The sequence below is a fragment of the Theropithecus gelada genome, chromosome 10, assembly GCF_003255815.1.
Source record: "Theropithecus gelada isolate Dixy chromosome 10, Tgel_1.0, whole genome shotgun sequence".
Taxonomy (NCBI): Eukaryota; Metazoa; Chordata; class Mammalia; order Primates; family Cercopithecidae; genus Theropithecus; species Theropithecus gelada.
The window spans coordinates 67,605,867-67,623,599 of NC_037678.1; the positions used below are offsets into that span (position 1 = coordinate 67,605,867).

Below are 17,733 nucleotides of genomic sequence, written 5' to 3' on the forward strand. Positions count from 1 at the left end.
GCAGAGATCTGGTGATGAGAAAGCAAGTCATTCAGGGATTTGCCTGGGGATAAAAACTCCAGGAAAAGGAGACAGTCATTCTTCATAAATTCTGGATATTGACTCTTTTATAGAATATCACTTGCTTGTTTCCCCCAGAATTGGGGAATTTCACATAAAAACTCTGATTTTTGGCTTTTCTGTAAAGACCAGAAGATCTGGCAGCAATCGCTGGAGGTGAGTAAAGACCAATCCTTTTATTTCTATTATTTTATTTCAATAGGTTTTTGGGGAACAGGTGGTGTTTGGTTACATGACTAAGTTCTTTGGTGGTGACTTCTGAGATTTTGGTGCACCCATCACCTAAGCAGTGTACACTGTACCCAGTCTATAGTCTTTTATCCCTCACCCCCATCCCACCCTTTCCTCTGAGTCCCCAGAGTCCATCGTATCATTCTTATGTCTTTGCATCCTTATAGCTTAGTTCCCACTTATGAATGAGAACATACCATGTTTGGTTTTTCATTCCTGAGTTACTTCACTTAGAATAATGGTCTCCAGCTTGGGTGTGGTGGCTCACACCTGTAATCCCAGCACTTTGGGAGGCTAAGGTGGGCAGATCACTTGAGGTCAGGAGTTCGAGACCAGCCTGGCCAACATGGTGAAACTCCATCTCTAATAGAATACAAAAATTAACTGGGCGTGGTGGCAAGTGTCTGTAATCTCAGCTACTTGTGAGGCTAAGGCAGGAGAATTGCTTGAACTTGGGAGGTGGAGGTTGCAGTGAGCCAAGATTATGCCACTGCACTCCAGCCTGGGTAACAGAGCAAGGTTCCATCTCAAAATAATAATAATAATAATAATAATAATAATAATAATAATAATGGTCTCCAGGTTGCCACAAATGCCATTATTTTGTTCCTTTTTATGGCTGAGTAGTATTCCATGGTATATACGTACCACAATTTCTTTATCCACTCATTGATTGATGGGCATTTGGGCTGGTTTCATATTTTTGCAACTGCGAATAGTGCTGCTGTAAACATGCATGTGCAAGTATCTTTTCCATTTAATGGCTTATTTTCCTCTGGGTAGATAACCATTAGTGGGCTTGCTGGAATCAAATGGTAGTTCTACTTTTAGTTCCTTAACAAATCTCCATATTGTTTTCCACAGTGGTTGTACTAGTTTATATTCCTACCAGAAGTATAAGTGTTCCCTTTTCACCACATCCACACTGACTTCTATTTTTTTTTTTTTTATTATGGTCATTCTTGCAGGAGTAGGGTGGTATGGCATTGTGGTTTTGATTTGCATTTCCCTGATAATTAGTGATGTTGAGCATTTTTTCATATGTTTGTTGGCCATTTGTATATCTTCTTTTGAGAATTGTCTGTTCGTGCCCTTAGACCACTTTTTGATGAGATTGTTTGTTTTTTCTTGCTGATTTGTTTGAGTTCCTTGTAGATTCTGGATATTAGTCCTCTGGTGGATGTATAGATTGAGGAGATTTTCTCCCATTCTGTGGGTTGTCTGTTTACTCTGCTGATTGTTTCTTTTTACTTTTTAGTTTAATTAAGTCTCATCTATTTATCTTTGTTTTTGTTGCATTTCCTTTTGGTTTCTTGGTCATGAAGTATTCGCTGAAGCCAAAGTCTAGAAGGGTTTTTCCGATGTTATCTTCTAGAATTTGTATGGTTTCAGGTCTTAGATTTAAGTCCTTGATTCATCTTGAGTTTATTATTATTATTATTATTTGAGACAGTCTCTGTTGCCCAGGCTGGAGTGCAGTGGCATGATCTTGGCTCACTGCACCCTCTGCCTCTTGGGTTCAAGTGATTCTCCTGCGTCAGCCTCCCAAGTAGTTGAGATTACAGGCACCCACTACTATACCCAGCTAATTTTTGTATTTTATTAGAGATGGGGTTTCACCATGATGGCCAGGCTGGTCTCGAACTCCTGACCTCAAGTGATCTGCCCACCTTAGCCTCCCAAAGTGCTGGGATTACAAGTGTGAGCCATTGCGCCCAGCTGAGTTTCTTTTTGAATAAAGTGAGACATGAGGATCCAGTTTCATTCTTCTACATGTGGTTTGCCAGTTATCACCAGTTGTTGAATAGGATGTCCTTTCTCCACTTTATGTTTTTGTTTGCTTTATCGAAGATTGGTTGCCTATAAGTATTTGGCTTTATTCTGTATTCTCTATTCTGTTCCATTGGTCTATGTGCCTATTCTTATACCAGTACCATGCTGTTTGGGTGACTATGGCCTTACAGTATAGTTTGAAGTCAGGTAATGTGATGCCTCCAGAATTATTCTTTTTGCTTAGTCTTGCTTTGAATATGCAGGCTCTTTTTTGGTTCCATATGAATTTTAGGATTTTTTTTTCTAGTTCTATGAAGATGGATGGTGAGTCCACTCCTTTTAGATGGGGTGTGAGGATGGTAACCATAGTGCCAGTTCACCTGGGAGAGTCCCTTTTATGCCTACCATCCCAGTGTAATTATTTATTGTGTCTTTTCATTCTTTAAAGTGTTCTGGTTTGAGTAGTAAGTTACAGTCATCTTAGTTATGAGTCACACTCTTCACCATTCCCTCTTATATCACACTTAGCTCTCCTCTTTCTTTTTTATTACAAGCCCCCTGCTAGGAATGGAAAAAGTGTGGGTGTGTTGGGTGAGGGGAGTCATTGCCATCCTGCCACAGAAGTTAGCTGAAAAAATGAGTATTTGGGCTCATAGTAGAGACAACATGCTATCTAGTGGATAGAAATTAGGACAGGGTTTTCACCTGACAGAGAATGTGATGTCACAATTTACTAATCCCTTTCCCTTCCATTATTTAATTTCACAACAACCTATCCAGTTACACAACTTATCCAGTTTGAGACTGCGTTTCTTTGTGTATGGATCTGCTGTCTTCCCCTGTAACCTGCATCTCGTGATAAAGGGTCCTAGGCCTTTCTGCTCACTGCTGTATCCCAGACACCCTCCCTTTCCCCCAGACATGGTTTGGTGTCAGGCGCAGAGAAAGCCCCAGGAACTACTGATTGATCAGGCTCCCAGGATCTATAGATGGAGTGACCTGACGAGGACACAGGCGCAGGGGCAGAGTGCGATGACTTGGTCGACGTCCGCAGCGAGTCACGTGTAGAGAGAAGCAGGCAGGAAGCGGACTCGAGGGCCTGACTCCTGACCCGAAGCCCAGGATCATTTCTTGGCCAGCTGCCTGCATCCTCCCCAAACGGGCGAGAGAAATGGGAGAGTGCGCACGCAGGGACTGGTCTCAGACCTCGGGAGATTTCGCCGAAATGCTGGGCCCGGGGGCCAGAGAAACCGGCAGTGCAGGAAAGGCCACATCTCTTTTCCCACCTGCCGTGCGGCCACGCAGGACTACATTTCCCAGCAGCCTCTACGCCGCGCACTGTCCCTGCCACGCGGCTTGCGCCTCCGCCGACAGCCCACTGGGGGCGCTGCGGGAACCCCTCCGCCGCCCCGTAGAAATCTCCGCGGCCCCGAGGCCGCTTGCTTCCTGTTTGTCCGACGAGGAGACATGGCGGCGGCGCCGGCGGCGGCTGGGTCCGGAGCCGGCCGTGGGCGACGGTCGGCAGCCACAGTGGCGGCCTGGGGCGGATGGGGCGGCCGGCCGCGGCCCAGTAACATTCTGCTGCAGCTGCGGCAGGGCCAGCTGACCGGCCGGGGCCTGGTCCGGGCGGTGCAGGTACGAGGCTGGACCAGGAGGGGCGGGGCGGGGCGGACCAGGCGGGAGCTGGCGGGGTGCCGGGGAAGAGGCTTTTCCAGGCCGCCGCTGGACGGGCCAGACCCCTTTTGGCTGGCCGCAAGGCCTCCTTGTGAGCTGCCCGGACGCTCTCAGCCGCAGCGGGGCCGTATGAAGCAGCTGGCTTGCTGTCCCTTGTCAGGGGCCGAGCGGGGCTGGGCTGCTGTGGGCACTGATGGCGTGTACGAACGCTGGGCCCAGTTTCTGGATCCTCCCTTTCTTGCGCCACGTCTACACGTCTGGGGGACCCTGGCGAGTTTGTTTTAGCCTCTATGGGCCTCGAGTTTCTCCCCTGTGTATTGGGCGTGGGGGAGGGGGTCATCATTGCAGCCCCCAAATGGTTCCCAAGCGTTTCATAAATGTCATTTTCTCAGGCCTTTTCTTGACACTCCTTCCCCTTTCTAAAGTAGGTCCCCATTGTTATTCTGTCACAGCTGCGAATTTATTTCGTTTACATTACTTTCTTAGTCTATAATTTCGTATTTCTTTGTTGTCTGCCTTTTTCTCGCCTGTCTCCCACATTAGGCCGAGTTCCAGCGGGTGCACAGACTGTATCTGGTTTGCCAATGCAGAGCGTCATGGTTAAGAGGGACTCTGGAGTCAGGCCTGGGTTCAAAGCCCTGCTCCTCTCTCTTGCTTGGGCAGATGACCTTTCTGTGCCTCAGTTTCCTCACTTGCAAGATGAAGATGAGAATTAGTAACCTACGTTTTAAGATTGTTGTGGAGATCAAAGGGGGCAACTGTGTAAAGCCTTTGGTGCTTTACACAGTTGGTGCATTGCTGGTGCATAGTAAGGGCTGAAGGTAGTTAATATTAAGCATCTGATTTATAACAGGTGCCCAACATACGATTATTGTTATTTTTGAGTGAGCGAAGGACACTGCTTTAGGGTAAACCAGGTTGAATAGGACCTAGTCTCCTACTTCTTCCACCCTCCCCCACCCCAAACGTTGCTAACACCTGTAAAACAGTAGTTTTATTTAAAGACAGCTTTTTCGTAAAGGAAGTTTGAAGGGTACTCTAATAAAGTGGTTGGTGGGAGTGAGGTGGGAATTGGGCTAAAGGGGGAGAAAATGGGAGTGAGACTTTTCACAGTATAACTTTACTTAAATTTTATTTAAATATCACTTCCTCAAGTGACGAAAAGGATATAATAAAATAAAGGCTAGATGGTCTGTGTGTATGGAGGATTGTGGACGAAAGGAGCAGTGAGTGAGAGATGTTTTCGTGGCCATCACACAACCATACATGAGCAGCCTTTTTCCGCCTTGTGGTGGTCTCTACCTGACTTAAGACCCTGTAATCCCAGCACTTTGGGAGGCCCAGGCAGGCAGATCGCTTGAGTCCAGGAATTCGAGACCAGCCCAAGCAACACGGCAAAATCCTGTCCCTACAAAAAAATTAGCCGGGTGTGGGGTGGTGCGTGCCTGTGGGAGGATGAGGTGGGAGGATTACCTGAGCCTGGGAGACGGAGATTGATGGAGTGAGACCCTGTCTTAAAAAAAAAAAAATTCCTAGAAATACTTGGTCTTTCCTTCTTAGGCTAAGATACCTTACTGAGCTGGGTGTGTAGAGGCAGGCAGAAAGAGGACTAACTTTTAGTGAGCACATAACTTTAGAACAAGTATGGTGCAAGGCATATGTTATCTTTATTTAATGCTCAAGCTTTTGAGTTATGCTTCAAGACTCATTTGTTAATATGGATGAGGAAACTGAGGCTCAGAAAGGCTAGGTGATATGTTCCTAAACACCCCTCCTGATAATCAGTGTTCTGAGAGTAATAGGGAGCCACAGAAGTTCTTTAGCATAATAAATGAGGCAATTTAGGCACCTTAATTTGTTTCCAGTGCCAAATGACTTAGAATGGGAGGAGCCTAGAAAAGCTCTCCAGAGGCGGGGCACAGTGGCTCATGCCTGTAATCCTAGTACTTTGGGAGGTCGAGGCGGATGGATCATCTGAGGTCAGGAGTTTAAGACCAGTCTGGCCAACATGGCGAAGCCCCGTCTCTACTAAAAATACAAAAATTAGCCAGGCGTGGTGGTATGCACCTGTAATCCCAGCTACTCTGGAGGCTGAGGCGGGAGAATTGCTTGAACCTGGGAGGTGGAGGTTGTGAGCTGAGATCACGCCACTGCACTCCAGCATTCCAGCCTGGGTGACAGTGAGACTTTAATCTCAAAAAAAAAAAACAAAACAAAAAACACACCAGATACAACGCTACTGGAATATTCTGGAGCCTGGTTTAGGCAGGTTATTGTGGTAACTGATGGTTGTATATAGGTATGGGAGCTATTTCAGAGGCTGAGATAGAGATACCCTGCCTGGATAAAATGTGAGGATAAAATGGGGACCTTCATCTTTCAAATACTGATATTCTTAGTTTTTTAAAAAAATTTATTTCATGCTGTGCCCTTCCTCTCCTCTCTCCCATCCTGCAGAATAAATTATTTGCTTACCTTTTTTTTTTTTTGATGCAGGGTCTTGCTCTGTCACCCAGGCTGGAGTGCAGTGGCACGCTCAACTTCCTGGGCTCAAGTGATCCTCCCACCTTAGCCTCCCTGGTAGCTGGGACTACAGCGTGTCCAAACCCCGTTAATTTTTGTATCTTTGGTAGAGACAGGGTTTCACTATGTTGCCCAGATTACCCATATTTTTATACCGTTATGGCATGTGATATAGTAGGAAAAGACCAGAATAAAAAATTTTTTTTTTTTTAAATTTTTTAGACAGAGTCTTGCTCTGTTGCCCAGGCTGGAGTGCAGTGGCACAATCTCGGTTCACTGCAATCTCCACCTCCTGGGTTCAAGCAATTCTCCTGCCTCAGCCTCCTGAGTAGCTGGGATTACAGGCGCATGCCACCACACCCAGCTAATTTTTGTATTTTTAATGCAGACAGGGTTTCACCGTGTTGGTCAGGCTGGTCTTAAACTCCTTACATCATGATCCGCCTGCCTTGGCCTCCCAAAGTGCTAGGATTACAGGTGTGAGCCACTGTGCCTGGCCAAAATTTTTTAATTGTAGTAAACAAATATATAATATAGGCCAGGTACATTGGCTCATGTCTGTAATCCCAGCACTTTGGGAGACCAAGATGGGAGAATCACCTGAACCAGTTTGAGTCAAGCCTGGACAATGTAGTGGAGCCCATCTCTACTACAAAAAAAAAATAATAATAACCAGGTGTGGGAATGCATGCGTGTAGTCCCAGCTGCTCAGGAGGCTGAGGTGGGAGGATCACTTGAGCTTGGCAAGTCAAGGCTGCAGTGAGCCATGATCTCACCATTACACTGCAGCCTGGGCAACGGAATGAGACCCTGCTTCAAGCTATATACATATGTAAATATATATGTAAGCATAAAATTTGCCATCTTAACCATTTATAAGTGTAGAGGTCAGGCCCATTGTGGTGGTTTATGCTTGTAATCCCAGCACTTTGGGAGGATGAGGTGGGCGGATTACTTGAGCCCAGGAGTTTGAGACCAGTCTGGGCAACATGGTGAAACCCTGTATCTTTAGGGGGGGGAAAAAAGTGTATAGTTACGTAATGTGAAGTATATTCCCATTGTTGTGAAACAGATTCCAGAACTTTTTCGTCTTGCAAATCTGAAACTACCATTGAACAACTCCCCCATTTCTCTCTCTCCCAGTCCCTGGTAACCATTCTTCTTCTTTCTGTTTTTATGAGTTTGACTAGTTTAGATAACCCCAGTATAATAATACAGTATTTGTCTTTTTGTGACTGGCTTATTTTACTTAACGTAATGTCCTCAAGGATCATCTGTGGTATGGCATATGATGGAATTTCCTTGGGAAAAAAATCAGATTTTAAGGTAAGGTGGACCTGAATTGAATCCTAGCAGAGTGGCCAAGGTTAAGTTACTTAACCTCTTTTAACTTCAGTTTCCTTATTTCTAAAGAGGTGATGATAACATCTATCCCATAAAGTTGTTAGGAGGATTAAATGAAATAATATGTTTTAAAAGCTTAACCAGTATGGCACATAGTAATAGTTGTTTAGTAAATAGTTTCTCTCAGCTAGTGGCTAATTAAACTGGGCTTCTTGAAGAGACTGTGTCTTATTTTTCATTGTATCTGCAGAGCCTGAAACCTTGCCAGCCATTTGATACTCAGGAAATGGCTTGAATTGAAATACCATGTCCTCAGTCTAATTTATGTCTAGACTTACTCGCCAGGCAATCTCATGGCTTTAAAGAGTTCCAGAGTCAAATTGCCTAGGTTTGAAACCTGGCTCTGGTATTTACTTACTGTGTGTCTTTAGGCAAGTTACTTAATCTGTTTATGCCTAAGTTTATTCACTTGTAAAGTAAGTATCATAGGACCTGACCTTCCAAGGTTGTGGTGAGGACCAAGTGAGTTATACATATAAAGCACTTAAAATAGTGACTGAAATGTACTTCCTCAGCTGTAAGTACATTGCTTACTGCTGTAAAGATTAGCTTGTATTGTTATTAATAACTGCTCTATACTCTGAGGGACCCTAAGTTTCTGTTTCCATTCCTGTTTCTCCTTTTAGCTCTGGGTGGGTAGGTATATCCAGTTGCCTTCTCAGCATTTCCACTTTGATGTCTAATGGGCATCTCAAACTTAGTATATTGACAGCCAAAATCCTCTCCCTTTTCCACCAGACCTGATCTTCTCCATCTGCCTAAATGGGGCATAAGGAAAGCCTGGGTCATGACTACTGGCCACATGATTTATAATGGGTCAATTCTACTTGGATTTTAGTTTGCCTTATTTTCTTCCCTTCCTTTTGTTCTGCCCTCTGTCAAGGCAGTAAAATACGCTGGGGTGGTACTTTGGAGTTTACTGAGCCTTTTCATATTCATCAGCACATTTGATGCTTAATACAGATCAGATCTTATAAATCCTTTGCTTAAAACTCTCCAGCCTCATCTCATTGTGGTTGATAGAATCAATTCTGGATTCCTTACCATGGGCGTACAAGGCCCGGAATGATCAGTAGGAGTTGAAGGAAAGGACAGACTGAGTAAACCCTGGGCTCTAGGGTAGTGCAACTCACATTACAGGTCATGACCCACCATCCCTAGATACCCTTCAGTTTGGCAGTCTGGTGACAGACTGGGTTGTGGGATGCTGTTAAATTTCCCACATGCCAGTCATTGCTTCCTTTATGATTATTGGCATATCTAAATGCACCTGAGTGTTACTTTATATTTTTTTCTTTAGATTCACTGCCTTTTTTTTTTTTTTTTTTGAGATGGGGTCTTGCCCTGTCGCCCAGGCTGCAGTGTAGTGCACGATCTCGGCTCACTGCAACTTCCGCTTCCCGGGTTCAAGTGATTCTCCTGCCTCAGCCTCCTGAGTAGCTGGGACTATAGGCGTGTGCTACCATGCCCGGCTAGTTTTTGTGTTTTTAGTAGAGACAAGGTTTCACCGTGCTGGCCAGGCTGGTCTCAAACTCATGACCTCGTGATCTGCCCACCACAGCCTCCTAAAATGCTGGGATTACAGACGTGAACTGCCACACCCAGCCAGATTCACTAGCTTTTTCATTAGGCACTACTTGTTTTTTTTTATTTTTTATTTTTTATTTTTTTGTTTTTTGAGACGGAGTGTTGCTCTGTCACCCAGGCTGGAGTGCAGTGGCGCGATCTCGGCTCACTGCAAGCTCCGCCTCCTGGGTTTATGCCATTCTCCTGCCTCAGCCTCCCGAGTAGCTGGGACTACAGGCACCCGCCACCTCGCCCGGCTAGTTTTTTGTATTTTTAGTAGAGACGGGGTTTCACCGTGTTAGCCAGGATGGTCTCGATCTCCTGACCTCATGATCCGCCCGCCTCGGCCTCCCAAAGTGCTGGGATTACAGGCATGAGCCACCGTGCCTGGCCTAATTGTTTTAGCCTCATTCTAAGCATTAGTATTTATGAAACCTAGGCATTTAAGTCAAATAAACCTTCCCTTGCTTTTCAAAGGTCATTTGATACTGAAAAACTGATTCGGATAAAGTCTCATTCATATACATGTATATATACACACACATATATATATATGTATATATGTAGATATATATATGTGCCATTCATTTCAATGGGAAGTTTTTGTATTCACAAGCCCTAAAATTTACTCCTAATTTTACTGAATCATACCACATTAAAGGAGACGCAAGTATTCAGTGGTTTACATGCATTGTCAAAATAACCCAACAAGGTATTTTATCTTCATTATCCTTTAAGGTATCTATTTAGACCGAGTGTGGTGGCTCACACCTGTAATTCTAGCACTTTGGGAGACCAAGCTAGATGGATTCTTTAAGCTCAGGAGTTCAAGACCAGCCTGGGCAAGATGGGTGGAACCCCATCTTTACTAAAAATACAAAAAATTATCCGGGCATGGTGGTGCATGCCTGTAATCCCAGCTACTTGGTGGTGGGGGGGGGGGGCCAGGAGGGGGAAGGGGCCGGGCTGAGGCGGGAGGATCACTTGAGCCCAGGAGGCAGAGGTTGCAGTGAGATTGCACGAGACCCTTGCATTTAGTATGACATTTTGAGGCATTAGATATCTTACACTTAGGATTAAGGAAACAAGATGCATATTTATCTTCATGGAATTTAGCCTTTAATTATTTTGAAAAACCGTATAATCAGTGGAAACTGTAAATGTCTAGAAATGTCACATTTGCTAAACAGCTTGACAGTTTAGAGGGTATGATGTAAGAGATTATCACTGCTGTCAACTGTTAAACCACAAGTACTTCAGGAGAAAACCCATATGATACCTGCCAGTAATTCAACTGTGAAGATGACTGAATGGTGGCACTTTCATCACAGTGCCAAGCTGTTCACAAGGAAAGGAAAATTCTGATGATTTTTTTTTTTTTTTAAGACAGGGTCTTGCTTCTGTTGCCCAGGCTGGAGTGTAGTGGTGCAAACTTGGTTTACTGAAACCTCCACCTCCTGGGCTCAAGCAGTCCTCCCACCTCAGCCTCCGGAGTATCTGGGACTATAGGCACATGCCACCACATGCAGCTCATTTTTGTATTTTTCTGTAGAGATGGGATTCTGCCATGTTGCCCAGGCTGGTCTTAAAACTCCTGGGATCAAGCAATGGGCCTGCTTTGGCCTCCCGATTGCTGGGATTATGAGCATAAGCCACTGTGTCCAGCCCCAAATTATTCTTTTTAGATGAGAGTAAATGCCTTGTAAGACAATGCAGAAATAGTGAAGAAATTGCTTGTGAAGTCAAGTATTTGGACTGTGATTAGGTCTCTGAGTGTCATGAAGCTTGTAACAAAAGAACAGCAGTGCACTGCCCGCTTTGCACCTCTAAGTTCCATACTCCCAATGCTGTTCAGTGTCCATACTTAGCTATTTCTTTTGCAAGAGAAGAATCCAGGAAACAGGAGAGCCAGTATTTCTAAATAACAGGGTTATAAAGCTGTTTCTTTTCACTTTTAGATACTTCTATTTTCTTCGCTCTCGAAAAAAACTAGGATTTAATTCACACATTTGATTCCTTCTTACTCATCTCCACTATTCTACCAATGTAGTTATATCACAGTTTTGGCTGTCGTTAAGTATTTACATTATGATGTTAGCATTATTGTTTACAGCAGGGCCATATATTGTACAATTATATATGTTTTGTATAATTTTGTTTTTTTGTCGTGTTAAAAACAGTCCTCTTCCATTTTTTAAATCGAAGGATAAATATACTTATACCCTGTATAGCCTTTTGACTTTCATTAGCATAATAGTGCATCCTTTATTTTACTGTTTTTAAATTTGTATTAATGGGGTACAAGTGAAATTTTGCTACATTGGTGTATTCCATGGTGGTGAAGTCAGGGAATAATGCAGTAATGCATCCTTTTAATTTGTTTGGCTTTCTGTATACCTTTTTTTTTTTTTTTTTTTTTGAGACGGAGTCTTGCACTGTTGCCCAGCTGGAATGCAATGGCACGATCTCGGTTCCCTGCAACCTCTGCCTCCCAAGTAACTGGGATTATAGGTGCCCGCCACCATGTCTGGCTAATTTTTTTTTGTATTTTTAGTAGAGACAGGGTTTCACTATGTTGGCCAGGCTGGTCTCAAACTCCTGACCTCAGGTGATCCACCTGCCTCAGCCTCCCAAAGTGCTGGGATTACAGGTGTGAGCCACTGTGCCCACTTGCTTTCTGTATACTTATAATTTGTTCCTAAATTCTAAAACTTTTTAAAGAAATCATTTGAAGCCCTTCATTCTTCTACTGCAGTTTAGCAGTTTAGTTTAGTTACTAGGTCTGCTATACAGCTGAATTCTTGGGACTTCTCGTCTCCAAATCCAGAATATTTTTCTTTGTTTTCTCATGTTTTAGACCCTGTTTCCTGAATTGTCTTCCTTTTTCCTGGAGCACATTCTCTAGTAGCCTCCCAAGAAAGAGTACCTGGGAGGTAACTTTTTTTTTTTTTTTTTTTAAGCTTGCAGATCAGAAAATATCTTATTCTGACACTTGTATATTTAGTTTGGCTGGGTATAGAATTCTAAATTGGAAGTTATTTTCCTGTATTTTTTTTTTTTTTGGAGATAGAGTCTCCCTGTGTCTCCCAGACTGGAGTGCAGTGGCGTGATCTCAGCTCTTTGCAACCTCCGCCTCCTAGGTTCAAGCGATTCTCCTGCCTCAGCCTCCCCTAGTAGCTGGATTACAGGCGCCCGCCATCATGCCCAGCTAATTTTTTTTTGGTGTTTTTAGTAGAGATGGGGTTTCACCATGTTAGTCAGGCTAGTCTTGAACTCTTGACCCCAGGTGATCTGCCCACCTCGACCTCCCAAAGTGCTGGGATTACAGACGTGAGCCACTGTGCCTGGCCAAGAGTGTATTATAGTTTTCTTTGTAGCCGTCTTGCATAACTTTGTTAGATTTATTCCTTAGCATTTTTAAAAGTGGTATTATAAGTAGTGTTTTTAAAACTACATTTAAAAATTGTAGCTGTTAATATAAAAATATGATATATTTTTATATTATTCCTTTATATTGCTGTAATAGTTGATAATTTACATTTAGATTCTTTCAGATTGTATACCTGTACAGTCGTCTGTGAATATTGTATCATCTGCAAATGAATCTTTTATCCTTAACAATCTTATGTCGGGCCGGGCGCGGTGGCTCAAGCCTGTAATCCCAGCACTTTGAGAGGCCGAGACGGGTGGATCACAAGGTCAGGAGATTGAGACCATCCTGGCTAACCCGGTGAAACCCCGTCTCTACTAAAAAATACAAAAAACTAGCTGGGCGAGGTGGTGGGCGCCTATAGTCTCAGCTACTTGGGAGGCTGAGACAGGAGAATGGCGTGAACCCGGGAGGCGGAGCTTGCAGTGAGCTGAGATCCGGCCACTGCACTCCAGCCTGGGCGGCAGAGCGAGACTCCGTGCCGTCTCAAAAAAAAAAAAAAAAAAAAAAACAATCTTATGTCTTCTATATATCTTGCCTTACTCTGCTGCCTGAGACCTCCAGTATGATGAATAGAAGTAGCATGTTCCTGATCTAAGAGGGAAAAAACCTTAAACATTTTGTCATTAAGTGTGATGTTTGCAGTCGGTTTTCTGTGGATACCTGTTAACAGAAATTCATTTTTTTTTCAGTTTGAGTTTATCATGAATGGATGTTGAATTTTATCAGATGCTTTTTCTGTATCAATTGAGGTATTCATATCATTATTCTCGTTTTTGTTACCAATATGTTGAATTGCATTGAATAAAATTTTCAAATATTAAACCAACTTTTAATTTCTGATACAAATTTTAAATTTAATTCAGTTTTTGAATTAGGGTTTTTTCTTTACATCGTCATTAGTGAAACCGGCCTGCAGTTTTCCTTTTGACAGGTTTTGGTATCAGGGTTATAGTGGTCACTAAGCATGCCTTAAGTTGTACCTCATCAGTTTGAATGTGTAGTATTTTCATTATCTTTCAGGATATTTTCATATATCCACTTTGATTTTTTCTTTGACTCGTGCATTTTTGAGAGGTATATTGTTTTCCAAACATGGGGATTTTATAATTATCTTTCTGATGTGGAACATAGTCTGTATTTCAGTTCATTTAAATGTATTGAATTTGCTGTATGGCCTACCAGCTGGTCATTTTGCAGATGTTCTCTTTATATTTGTAAAGGACGTGTAGAGTGCATTTACTAGATATACTGCTCGAGGTGTGTCCGTTTTGTTTAATTGTGTTAAAATATTCTATATTCTCACTAATTTTTGTCTGTATGTGTCAGTTTTTGAAAAAGATATGTAAAATCTCCCATTACGATTATGGATTTCTTTATTTCTCCTTTTAGCCTTGTCAGTTTTTGCTTTATGTATGTTGAAGTTTTTATTAGATATTTTCGAATTTAGGACCATTAACATTATCCAGGTTGCCATTTTTATCCTTATTAAAGTGCCTGTCTCTGGTAGTACTTTTTTTTTTTTTTTTTTTTTTGAGATGGAGTCTCACTCTGTCACCCAGGCTGGAGTGCAGTGGTGCATTCTTGGTTCACTGCAACCTCTACCTCCTGGGTTCAAGCAGTTCTCCTGCCTCAGCCTCCTGAGTAACTGGAATTACAGGCCTGTGCCACCATGCCCAGCTAATTTTGCATTTTTAGTAGAGACAGGGTTTCACCATGTTGGCCAGTCTGGTCTCGAACTCCTGACCTAAGTGATCTACCTGTCTCGGTCTCCCAAAGTGCTGGGATTAAAGGCATGAGCCACCACACCTGGCTTGGTAATGATTTTTCTTTGCTCTTGCTGATTTTAATATAGTTATACTACCTTTTGGTATATGTTTACATTGTGTATTATTTCCCATTCTTTTAGCTTTTCTGTTCTCTGGTAAGTGGCATACTTTGTTTTTATTTTATTTTATTTTTTATTTATTTTTTGAGACAAGGTCTTATTCTGTCGCCCGGACTGGAGTATGGTACCAGGTCACAGGTTACTGCAGTCTCGGCCTCCTAGCATCAAGGGATCCTCCTGCCTCAGCTGCCTAGGTAACTGGGATTACAGGCACACATTGCTGTGCCTAATTTTTTTTTTCTTCGGTAGAGACAGAGTTTCCCTGTGTTGCCCAGTCTGGTCTTTAACTCCTGGGCTCAAGCGATCTGTCTGTCTCTGCCTGCCAAAGTGCTGTAGTAACATGCATGAGCCACTGCAACTGGCCCAAACTTTGTTTTTAATTGGAGCATTTAGCACAGTTAGATTTAATATAATAACTGACATTTTGGTGTTTAAATATACTTGCTTAATACAATATTTGCTTTTTAAATGTCCTATTCTTTATTCCCTTTTCTCTTCTTTTTTAAAATATTTCTTAAACAGCTTTATTGAGGCATAATTTATATACAATAAAATTTACCCATTATAAGTTTACAATTCGGCTGGGCGCAGTAGCTCAAGCCTGTAATCCCAGCACTTTGGGAGGCCGAGACGGGCGGATCACGAGGTCAGGAGATCGAGACTATCCTGGCTAACACGGTGAAACCCCGTGTCTACTAAAAAATACAAAAAACTAGCTGGGCGAGGTGGCAGGCTTCTGTAGTCCCAGCTACTCGGGAGGCTGAGGCAGGAGAATGGCATGAACCCGGGAGGCGGAGCTTGCAGTGAGCTGAGATCCGGCCACTGCACTCCAGCCTGGGCGGCAGAGCGAGACGCCGTCTCAAAAAAAAAAAAAAAAAGTTTACAATTCAGTGATTTTCAGCAAATTGATGAAGTTATGCAACCATCACCACAATCTGGTTTTAGAACGTTGTCACCCTAAAAAGTTCGCTTATGTTCATTTATTTATTTAATTTTTGTAGCAGCTTTATTGAGATGTAATTCACATATTGCACATATCACCCTTTTAAAGTGTACAAATTGGTAAACCGAGGAGATAAAAGGGTTTTAAAAAAAACAAAAGAAAAATGAAATGTACAAGTCAGTGGTTTTTACTGTATGCACAAAGTTATGCATCTGTCAATCACAGTCAATTTTAGAACATTTTATTACCCAAAGAAGAAACCTTGTATTCAGTAGCAGTTACTCCCCAATTTCCCCATCCCCACAACCTTTGCCAAACAGTAATCTTTCTGACTCTGGATATGCTTATTCTGGACATTTTAAATTAATAGAATCAAACAATATGTGGCCTTTTGAGACTGGCTTCTTTTAGTTTCGTTTTTGTTTTTGTTTTTTTTTTAAAGATGGAGTCTCGCTTTGTTTTTGTTTCTGTTTCGAGACAAGGTCTGGCTTTATTGCCCAGGCTGGAGTGCAGTGGCGCAATCTTGGCTCCCTGCAACCTCTGCCTGCCGGGCTCAAGCCATTCTCCCACCTCAGCCTCCCGAGTAGCTGGTACTACAGGCATGTGCCACCGCACCCGGCTAATTTATATGTGTGTGTGTATATATATGTGTGTGTGTGTGTGTGTATATATATATATATGTATTTTTTTTTTTTTTGGCAGAGGTGGGGTTTCACCATGTTTCTCAGGCTGGTCGTGTACTTGTAAGCTCAAGGAATCTGTCCACCTTGGCCTCCCAAAGTGCTGGGATTACTTTGGCATCACAGGCATGAGACACTGTGCCCAGCTAGACACTGGCTTCTTTGGTTTAGCATAATGGTCTCAAGATTTATCCTTGTTATAGTTTCAGTACATCATTACTTTTTCTTGCTGAATAATATTCCATTGGATGGATATACTATATTTATTCATCAGTTGATGGACATTTGAATTGTTTCCACTCTTTGGTTATAATGATGTCTTTTTTTTTTTTTTTTGATCTCGCGCTGTCACCCGGGCTGGAGTGTAGTGGTGCTGTCATAGCTCACTGCAGCCTCATTCTCCCAAGCTCAAGTGATCTTCTCACCTCATCCTTCTGAGTAGCTGAGACCAGAGGTGTGCACCACCACGCTTGGCTAATTTTTTTGATTTTTAGTAGAGACGAGCTCTTGCTATGTTGCTCAGGCTGGTCTTGAACTCCTGAGCTCAAGCGATCCTCCTGCCTTGGCCTCCCAAAGTGCTAGGCAAATATCGAGGCAAAGAGTTCATAATACTCTTTTATCCTTCGAAGTCCATGGAGTCAGTAATAATAATTCCTCTTACGTATCGCATATTAGTAATTTGTGTTTCTGTCTTTTTTTCTTGATAAGCCTGGTTAGAGTTTATCAATTGTGTTAATCTTTTTAAAGGACTAACATTTGGTTTTGTTTTCTCTCTTGATTTTCTGTTTTCAATTTCAGTGATTTCTGCTCTCATTTTTATTTTTTTCTTCTGTTTGCTCTAGGCTTAAACTGCTCTTCTTTCTCTGGTTTACTAAGGTAGAAGCTTAGATTATTGACTATAGATATTTCTTCTTTTCTAATATATGCATTCAGTGATACAAACTTCTGGCTTATTACTGCTTTTGCTGCATCCTACAAATTTTGATAAGTTTTGTTTTCTTTTAGTTTAAAATATTTTAACTGTAAGAGTTGATTTGTCATTTTTTTGTCTGGCGGTTCTTTTAGGCAGTTTTTGCCTCATATTTTGACATGCTGTTGTTAGATGCATATATGTTAAGGATTGTTGTATCTTCTTGGAGAATTGACCCCTAATATTTTTGGAGTCATTTTTGGAGTCATATTCTTGGTGAATTGACCCCTAATAATTTGTCATAACGACAAATTATGAAATGACCCACTTTATTTCTGATAATTTTTTTTTATGAAGCCTGCTTTGTCTGAAATTAATATAACTACTCCATCTTTCTTTTTACACGATTTATCTTTCTCCATCCACTTATTTTTTTATTTTTTGAGACAGAGTCTTGCTCTGTCACCCAAGCTGGAGTGCAATGGCGTCATCTTGGCTGACTGCAACCTCTGCCTCCTGAGTTCAAGCAGTTCTCCTGCCTCAGCCTCTCGAGCAGCTGGGATTATGGGCACTTCCCGCCACACTCGGCTAATTTTTGTATTTTTAGTAGAGACGGGGTTTTATCATGTTGGCCAGGCTGGTCTCAAACTT

General features: G+C 42.5%; 1 protein-coding gene across 4 annotated transcripts in view; it reads left to right on the plus strand.

Annotated features, from left to right (window-relative positions):
• Window positions 1–3,447: 3,447 nt before the first annotated feature.
• TRPC4AP (transient receptor potential cation channel subfamily C member 4 associated protein) overlaps window positions 3,448–17,733 on the plus strand; it is an 88,075-nt gene continuing 73,789 nt past the window's right edge. For 2 of the 4 annotated variants that reach the window (XM_025400171.1, XM_025400172.1), the window contains exon 1: window positions 3,448–3,699. In XM_025400171.1, the coding sequence (XP_025255956.1) occupies window positions 3,532–3,699 (168 nt within the window). In that variant the 5' untranslated portion in view covers window positions 3,448–3,531. The remainder of the gene's footprint in view (window positions 3,700–17,733) is intronic. The other 2 variants (XM_025400175.1, XM_025400173.1) reach the window with 2 other exon arrangements.